Source organism: Carcharhinus amblyrhynchos, chromosome 3 (genome assembly GCF_965287045.1).
Source record: "Carcharhinus amblyrhynchos chromosome 3, sCarAmb.v2.hapA, whole genome shotgun sequence".
NCBI lineage: Eukaryota > Metazoa > Chordata > Chondrichthyes > Carcharhiniformes > Carcharhinidae > Carcharhinus > Carcharhinus amblyrhynchos.
In genome coordinates this window covers 76786184-76796147 of record NC_137326.1, presented here as the reverse complement: position 1 = coordinate 76796147, position 9964 = coordinate 76786184, and the positions used below count along the sequence as shown (strand labels likewise).

The 9964-nt window shown below is 42.1% G+C and overlaps 1 protein-coding gene across 2 annotated transcripts; it reads right to left on the bottom strand.

Moving 5' to 3' along the window:
- Window positions 1-340: 340 nt before the first annotated feature.
- wdr53 (WD repeat domain 53) lies at window positions 341-7555 on the bottom strand. 2 transcript variants are annotated; one of them, XM_080185388.1, is made up of 2 exons: window positions 6792-7555; window positions 341-5046 (listed from the first exon to the last, which is right to left on the bottom strand). In XM_080185388.1, the coding sequence occupies exons 1-2, from the start codon at window positions 7269-7271 to the stop codon at window positions 4426-4428; spliced, it is 1101 nt and encodes a 366-aa protein (XP_080041514.1). In that variant the 5' UTR covers window positions 7272-7555; the 3' UTR covers window positions 341-4425. The 2 variants fall into 2 exon arrangements, with proteins under 2 accessions (XP_080041514.1, XP_080041515.1); XM_080185389.1 differs by having other exon boundaries at window positions 7124-7221.
- Between the last annotated feature and the right edge of the window lie 2409 nt (window positions 7556-9964).

Genomic DNA, 9964 nt, shown 5'->3' with positions numbered 1-9964 from the left:
GGGAGGCAGGTGGAAGGTGGATCAGCCAATCTTTTTTAATGTCCTAACTTTTCTCCAGGGTTGCACTCAGCAGTGTCTTGGAGATTGATCTTCAATTCCTATTGATGCCAGTCCAATCCTAATGGGTAGGTAACCCTAGGGAATTTTCCAAATTTCCACTACTCCTTTCATGAAAAAATGCATCTTGATTTCCTCCCTGGAATCACATGTAGGTCAGACCATGTAAGGATGGCAAATTTACTTTGCTAAAAGACATAATAGTGAACCACAATTAACAACAGTTTCATGGTTATCATTGACTTTCAATTCCAGTTTTTATTAGATTCAAATTTCTGCCGTGGGGGTATTCAAATCTAGGTCCCCAGAGCATTACGTTGGGTCTCTGGAATACTCGACCAGTGGCTATACCACTACACCAAAACCTCCCCTCTGGGATATCCAAAGATTGGGAAAGGCACTTTATAAATGCAAAGTATTTTAATTTGTTGGTAAACATTAAAATGACAAGGAATTTTGGAGTTTCCATGTCGAGCCTTGAAATACTGCAGTTTATATCCTATCTAAATACAAACCTTAAGTATCATTTACTAAGCCGGTTCACAAATTATTAATAAACACAGTGCATTTCATCAATTCTCAAATCTCGCTGCTTAAATTGTCTCACATTTACATCTTAACATTAGTATTGTAAATAAAAACACACAAGTCTTAAGTTATTTGCAGGTTAGTGAAATGAATAATTGGGTGGCTAATGAAGATTAATACAGAGAAATATGTAGTATATTTTAATGAGCAATGAAAAAAAGGTCACATAAAACAGATGAGATTCTAGAGTTTTTTTAGGAGATATGGGTTCAGCCAGGGTTGTACTATTGCCTGAATGTCTTGGTTTCATGCACAAGAAGGATTTGATAACAAAATTCACTATATATACCAGGATAGGGAAAAGGGAACAAGAACAAAAGAATGCTGGCAATTCCACCCCATACATCCTCATGAATCATCAGTGGAAAGATGATAGCATAATGTAATGTCATTGGAGGCCCAAGACTAATGCTTCGGGATTATGAGTTCAAATCCTACCACAGCACTTGGTGGAATTTAAATTCAACCAATATATCTCGAATGTAAAGCTTGTCTTCATACAGTTACCTTAAAACTCCATCTGGTTCATTTAATGCTGCTTTAGGGAAGGAAATTTGCAATCCTTATACAGCCTACAACTAACATATAACTCTAGGCCCACAACAATGTGGTTGACTCTACACTAAAGCCACTCAGTTCAGGGGCAATTTTGGATGGGCAACAAATGCTGGGCCTGTCAGAGAACTTGTGTAGATTCCTTTGAGGACCCACGGAAAGATGTCAGCAACTACCTCGACAAAGGGAATTAGTTTCAGAGGATCTCCTCCCTCCCCCCACTACCACACTTGTCTTCAGCAAGCTATATTCTACAGACCATGGACACTTTTCTCAAGGTACCAGATTAATTTTTCAGAACTGCCAAAAGCCAAATGATACCCTGTTCAAATGTGCAATATGAACATTTTGCTCAGAATTACAAATATCAGGTTATTCAATTTCTGATAGAGGAGACAGTAAGTACAGCTTCATCCTATCTTCTCACAAGTCCATGTTTGCATGTGTTCATTTAAAACAAAATGTGCTAGAAAAATGGGCTGAAAATGGCAGATGGAGTTTAATGCAGTTAAGTGTGAGGTATTGCACTTTGGAAGGACAAACGAAGGTAGAACATACAAGGTAAATGGTAGGACACTGAAGAGTGCAGTAGAACAGAGGGATCTGGGAATACACATACATAGTTCCCTAAAAGTGGCATCAGGGGTAGATAGGGTCATAAAAAGTGCTTTTGGTACATTGGCCTTTATAAATCAAAATATTGAGTATAAGAGTTGGAATGTTATGGTGAGGTTGTATAAGACATTGGTGAGGCTGAATTTAGAGTATTATGTGCAGTTTTGGTCACCTAATTACAGGAAGGATATTAATAAGGTTGAAAGAGTGCAGAGAAGGTTTACAAATATATTGCCGGGACTTGAGAAACTGAGTTACAGAGAAAGATTGAATAGATTAGGACTTTATTCCCTGGAGCATAGAAGAATGAGGGGAGATTTGATCGAGGTGTATAAAATTATGATGGGTATAAATAGAGTGAATGCAAGCAGGCTTTTTCCTCTGAGGCTCGGGGAGAAGGGTGAAGGGGGAAAAGTTTAAGGGAATATTAGTGAGGGCTTCTTCACACAGAGAGTGGTGGGAATGTGGAATGAGCTGCCACATGAAGTGGTGAAAGCAGGTTCTCTTTTAACATTTAAGAAAAACTTGGACAGGTACATGGATGAGAGTTGTGTGGAGGATTATGGTCCAGCTGCAGGTCAATGCGACTAGGCAGAAAAATGGTTTGGCACAGCCAAGGAAGGCCAAAAGGCCTGTTTCTGTGCTGTAATGTTCTATGGTTCTATGATTCCAGCAGAAATTACTGTATAGCTATTAGAAGCTGGACTCTACTACTCTCGTGAGATCAACTAACTTGGCACAGGCCAGGTATCAAATCCAAAATCTTCTGGGTCTCTCTAGCAATGACAAGGTATGGTAAACTTCAGAAGCAAACAAGAAAGGAACAAATCATAATATCGAAACACAATTTACAAAGAGAATTCTACTGTCTACTAAAGGGAATTTCAGCAGTTAAACATTACAGTTTTTAATTCAAGCAAAAAAAAGACCTACCATGAAATAAATTAAAAATAACTGGCACACAACTGCAGGAAAATCCTAGCTGTTACTGATCTGTGGAATGCTCTGTGCTGGATTCTCAGAAATCAACTAGCCCAGCTAGTGGGAGCTGGGAGCAATTTGCAGATATGAAATTGGTAATGGTTTATAACACTTGGAGAAACAAAAGGTTCCCATTTGTGAAATTTGCCATGGATGCAGCACAAACACACTTAAGTCACAATGTAACAATACATTAATGGACAATTACTCAACAGCTTTGTCAACATACATTATAATTCCAGAGAAAGAGTGCCTGTCCAGGATTTAAATAATAAGGCTGAGATCCATATCTTGAAAATAATCAAAGCTGGGCAGTAGTTCATGATTTGGTAAGATCATAGGTTCTGAAACTGCTGAGTTCCTGCACCAGAATTGTGACAGAGTGGGACGCTTGTCTGCCAAATATCCAGGATACTGTTACAATCTAATAACCACAGTATTGTGTAAATGGGTAGTGGCCGCATTTGTCTGTGTACACAGTGGTAGAAGCTGGGAAATTCTGTAAATTGGACACACTCAAGTGACATTATGTAGTCACTGATGTCCTCACATTGTACTTCAACAAAGTGCTTACTCTAAGGCCTCAGTCTGTTTCAAAAACCTTGGCTTTAACAGGATAGTTATTTCATAAAATAGTTGTCTGGATCTTTTAAGCACATCTATACATACTGAGCATGTACAGTTTATTAAATTTCCCAATGCACAAATTTTACATCAGCATGACTTGAAGAGCGAAACGAGGCACAACTTCATCTTTTGGGGTTTTAGCAGTTCGTGAGGATTTAAAGGAAATAGGAGATTGAATTTTCAAAGTTTTATTTCAGCATAGTAACTATTCGGAAAGGCAGACCTATGATCAATGATGAATTGCTCAGACAGAAAATACCATCTTTATTGAAGGTTATAAAAACAGTGATTTATCAAGAAAGGTTTATTTTAGTCGCAGTCCTTTTTGTTGATGTTGAAACTTAAATTAGAAAAATCTCGCATGAAACATTTTCTAGATCAAAACATGCTTTTAATACTAACTAACTTACAAACCAATGTCCCAAAACTTCCTCTACAAACTAGCTGGATCCCAGAACCAGCCCCATCCCTCTGAGATACTGCTCAAATCCTTCCTTAGTTCTCCAAAATTCCTAATTTGTGTTTCCAGTACTCTGACCTCAGAATTACAACCACTGTTTTAGATGCCAGGGATTCACCACAATAATCCCAGATAGTCCCTTCTTCAATACTCCCAGATTGAAGGGTCCCCTCACAGTGTCTCAAAGCAATCCCATAAACCTCTTTACAGACTGCAAACCTCTTTACAGATACTTCCAATTCCCAGGCATTGCTACAGGATAAAATTGTGTATGTGGTCTTTTCTGATTAATCCCATTAAATTGAAAGAACATTTATAAATATGCCAGTTTGTGATGCTGCTGCTGGTTTGATTTTTCTGATGGTCATCTGAATTATACATGCTACTGTCAAAGAAGTCATATATTAAACCTACTGATAAGAGAACACATGCAGATGGCCCTCAAATTTCGTCATGGTGGCACTCCACTGAATTATTTTTGCTCCCTCTGTTTTACTAAGGCACAGGAACTAACATCTAAATATTATCACTCACTATGTTGCCTATAGTTCTGTTAGCGGGTACAGTGATATCTGACAACTCTGGTCAGCAACAAGTATATTTTTACAGCCCTTTATGTCCACGGCAGAAATCCAGTTCACTTTTTCTCCATGGTCAATACTGAGTTTTGGCAAAATGTGATTACTCTTATTTCCTTTGCAGGCTTTTGCACTATGGTCACGTCTTGCAGCCCCGTGACCTTTCTTAGTCGTACAGCCAACTGGTTTTTTTGCAGCCGATTTCAAAGGACCTTTGCCATCAGTTATGATTTGCTCACTGACGTCCCACAGCATGACTTTTGCATCATTCCCTCCAGAAATCAGCCAGTAAGGATGGGAAAGAGAGTTCAGAAAATGAACCTGAGAAACACCCAGACTGTGACCACGGAACCCATATTCCAACTCAAACCTTGTTCCCATCACTCTGAATAACCGTATCTTGCCATCTTCAGCTCCACAGGCAAATATATTGCCACAGTTAGCTACTGTTGTGAAGTGGGCCAGTGGTGGATTGAAAAGCTGACAACTTGCTTGCTGCTGCATTTTTTCCATCTCTTCTTGCACTATGTCCTGAAGGTTCACAGTCCAAACAGGGCGTGTTTTCTGCAAGTTCCACAGCATCACCTTCCCAGGAAATAAGAAAGCAAAGCACTTTAGAAGTGAATGGATAACAATTGGATTAAGTGACCGTACAATTTATGAGCCAACAGTAAACTGCCAGGACATTAACGAAAAGCACTGTGATCACCTAGGACTTTGAGATGACATTTACATACGTAGAAATAGAATCGTAAGAATAAGTTTTTTTGCCTCAGTTGGCTAATGCACAATAATGTTGGAACTCAGATATTAGGAATATAGGTGCTGGAATCTTGCCTGCCGAGATTATCTACTTTTTAAATTGTATACTCTCAGTTTTTGTAGCCCATCCCTAATTGCCCTTGAGCCAAGTACCTTACTCGGCCATTGCAGGGAAAAGTTTAGATTCAACCACACTGCAGAGTCTGAAGTCATATGTAGGCCGAACTAGGGAAGGAAATTTGCCATCCTTACCTGAAGGACATTAGTTAACCAAATAGGTTTCACAATTGATAACAGTTGTCATATTATCTTTACTTAAAGTTTTTAATTTTAGATTTATTTGAATTTAAATTCCACAAGCTGTCATAGTGGGATGTAACCCCATGTTCCCAAAGCAGTAGTCTGGGCATCCAGTCTAGTGACATCACTACTTAGCCACTGACTCCCCACTCAGTAGTCATTGTCACTCAGACCATCCCGAGTTGGCTGATCTCAGTCTGAGCAGCAGTTTAGGTGCTATATCTGCCATTTTGAGTCCCAAACTTTATTTTGTTCTTTCATGCAGCACAGGCATCGTTGGCTGGCCCAACATTTTTATTACTCAAACCTAAACATCCTTCAGAAGCTGGTGGTGTACTGTCTTCTTGAACTGTCCATATGATGTGGGGAAAGCCACCACACTGTTAGGAAGGGACCCTGCAAAATTTTGACTCAGTGACAGTGAAGGAATGGTGATATATTTCCAAGTCAGGATGGTGTGTGACTTTGAGGGAAATTTGCAGGTGGTGGCGTTTGAATGCACCTGCTGCTGTTGTCCTTCTAGGTGGTAGAGGTTGTGGTTTTGGAAGGTGCTTTCAAAGGAGCTTTGGTGAGTTGCTGCAGTGTATCTTGTAGATGGTACACACTGTTGCCCTTGTGTATTGAAGGTGGTGGATGGGGTGTCAACTTTACAATGTACATAAATTGCTAAAATAGCACAGATTAAAAGAGTGAACTTGGTCAGAGTAGGAATGCATGCCTGCCCCAATTCAGGGTGCCCAAGTCAATAACTGATAGAAAAATGAACTGATGCATAGAAAGAGAACAAGACTCTGTCTCTCGAGCAACAGTACTTGCTGATTATTTATAACTATTGCTTTATAATAAAAGCCCAAAAAGGGCCAATTTACACATGCAAATGAATGTTTGTGTCTCATGAGCATATATTCAAATAAATCTCAGCTAAAGTGTTCAGATTATATAAAATGATGGATGCCTTATGTAAAGAACATATTTTCTTCCAAAATAGATTGAATGTTTTTGCCTTCAGCTCAAACTGTCACACTAATGTTCATGAACAATCAGTACTGGATGTTTACAATATGAAACATCTATCTGGCTATCAAGAGTTATCTCAGGATTGAGGATACATTGTTTTCAATCTGTTGTGTTGAAGGCAACTGCTTAACTGAGTGGAGGAAATAATTTCTGATCTCCATATATTTTGCTTGAAAAACCACATGCTAAATGTCCTTCCTGTTCCCTTTCAATCGTCAGTTATGTGACCATACAGGCAAAACTATATGTACCTGCATATCTAATCCACAAGAGAGTAAACTCTGTGGCCTTTGAGGTCGGAAGGTCACACAGGAGCAAATATTTGAATGTCTCCGTAGAGAGCGGCTGACTTTCTTGCTTGCCAAGTCTATGACTTTTATTGATCCGGAATCGTCCGCTGCAGCAAGATGGCTGCCTGTTTCATTGACAGACAAGCAGTTTATCTCATCCTCATTCACATGGAAGTACTCAGTGGGCTCCTTAAGGGCCCGAATATCTAGTACGCTGACTGTTTCGCTGTGAGATGCATACAGTATACTGTCAGAGGTTCGCGAGAATGACACACAGGTAACATCTTCATCACCTCCGAGATTCAGGTGACCGATGGCAGCACCTTGGTTGTTCCAGACGGTAAGAGCTCCTTTCTCTGCCCCTGATGCCACAACACCCTCGTTGTTAACATCCAGGCACAGCACTGTCGATGAATCCCCTGAAGTCCACTTTGTGGCCATAATACCTAAAAGAAAGCGCAAACTGACATGAAAATGGCCAACATCTTCCTTTTCACTAGTTGCAGTAAAGATTCAGATTGGTAGCAGGTGAGGATCAATCTGCAACCGCCCCCCCCCCCGGGCTCTCGATTCTCTTTCACGCCTCCCTCCTTCGCTCGCTTCCTCTTCATCTGCCTCTCCTCCTCTTCTATTTTTTCCAACACCTGTTCCCCCAAGTTTCTTCTACCTCCTCTAATCACCCGCCCGGCTGCGCAATCACTGGGCCGCTTTAAACCGATATCAGCCGCACCTCCAGACCCGGCGCGCGCTCATGGCCAACCGAAACCGGACATGCGCACAACACACACACACACACACACTCCCCCGCGCGTGCGCCATGCGCCGCCCGCTCCCCCCCTCCTTGCCCTCGCCCCCCCTCCTTGCCCTCGCCCCCTCGCCACCTCCCCACCCGCACGCCCCTCGCCCCTCCTCGCCCCTTCCGCGCGCCCCCTTCCCCGTGCCCCCTTCGTCCCCAGCTCAGTGCTGTGAGATGGTGTTTTATATGTTTATGTCTGGCCTCACTGTTCGTCCAGATAAGCCGGGATGTAGAAAATGCCGTGCAGTCGGTGAGGACATTGATCCTGGTTCAGGAATTGTGTTGAGAATTTGTCCATGGTCAGGGACTGGGGCCCTCTTCAACATGAAACTCCATCCTCTTCCTGGAGTAAACTACCAGTGTGGTGGGGTGGAGAAATCGGTTCACTCTTCGTGGGCGGGGGTTAGGAACATAAGAAATAGGAGCAGGAGTAGGCCATCTAGCCTTTCGAGCCTGCCCCACCATTCAATAAGATCATGGCTGATCTGAAGTGGATCAGTTCCACTTTCCCGCTTTCTCCCCATAACCTTTAATTCCCTTGTCTATCAAAAACCTATCTACCCGTGACTTAAATATATTCAGTGAGGTAGCCTCCACCACTTCAACAGGCAGAGAATGCCAGAGATTCACCACCCTTTGAGTGAAGAAGTTCCTCCTCAATTCCGATCTAAACTGCACACCTCCCCCTTATTTTGAGGCTGTGCCCTCTAGTCCTGCTATCCTTTCTAAGCGGAAAGAATCTGTCTACTTCTACCCTATCCATCCCCTTCATTATCTTATACGTCTCTATAAGGTCCCCCTTCATCCTTCTAAATTCCAACGAGTACAGACCTAGTCTACTTTGTCTCTCTTCATAGTCCAACCCCCTCATCTCCGGTATCAGCCTAGTGAACCTTCTCTGCACTCCCTCCAAGGCCAATATATCCTTGCGCAAGTGCAGCGACGAAAACTGCACATAGTACTGCAGCTGCGGCCTCACCAGTACCCTGTACAGTTGCAGCAAGACCTCCCTACTTTTACATTCTATCCCCTTTGCTATAAAGGCCAACATTCCATTCACCTTCTTGATCACCTGCTGTGCCTGCAGACTGGATTTTTGCAACTCATGCCCAAGGACCCCCAGGTCCCTCTGCACTGTAGCATGCTGCAGCTTTTCGCCTTTTAAATAATAATCCTTCCTACTATTATTTCTGCCAAAGTGGATAACCTCACACTTGCTAACATTATACTCCATCTACCAGGTGCTCGCCCACTCGCTCAGCCTATCCAGATCCCTCTGCAGACTTTCCACACCCTCCACACAATTTGCTTTTCCACTCATCTTCATGTCATCAGCAAATTTCGTCACCCTACACTCAGCCCCCTCCTCCAGATCATCTATATAAATGGTAAATAGTTGAGGCCCCAGCACCGATCCCTGCGGCACTCCACTAGTCACCAACCGCCAACCAGAATAGCACCCATTGATACCAACTCTCTGCTTCCTATTAGACAGCCAATCCTCTATCCATGTTAACACCTTACCCTCAACTCTGTGCACCCTAACCTTCTGTGGCAACCTTTTATGAGGCACTTTATCAAATGCCTTTTGGAAATCTAAAAACACCACATCCACCGGTTCCCCTCTGTCTACTGCACTAGTCACATCCTCATAGAAATCCAATAAATTTGTCAAACACGACTTCCCCTTAACGAATCCGTGCTGCATCTGCTCGATCAAACCATTCTTTTCTAGGTGCCTCGCTATTTCTTCTTTGATGACGGATTCTAGCATTTTTCCAACTACAGACGTTAAAGTAACCAGCCTATAATTCCCTGCCTTTTGTCTGCTACCTTTTTTAAACAGCGGCGTAACATTAGCAGTTTTCCAATCTTCCGGCACTTCCCTGGAATCCAGCGAACTTTGGTAAATAATTATTAAGGCATCCACTACCACCTCTGCCATTTCTTTCAGAGCCCTGGGATGCATTCCATCCGGTCCTGGAGACTTGTCTACCTTCAGTCCCATTAGTCTATCAAGCACTACCTCTCTAGTGACAGTAATCACATTCAGACCCGCAACTCCTACCATCCTTCTATCTTTAAGATCCGGCAAACTATTCGTGTCCTCTTCCATGAAGACCGAGGCAAAAAACTTATTTAAAGCCTCAGCCATTTCCTCATCTCCCACCGCTAAATACCCCCTCTCATCCTCTAAGGATCTAACATTTGCTCTAGCCAGCCTTCTCTTTATATATTTGTAAAAACTTTTACTGTCCTTTTTTATAATTAGTGCTAGTTTAGCTTCATAGTCTATCTTTCCTTTCTTTATCACCTTCTTAGTCATTCTTTGTTGATT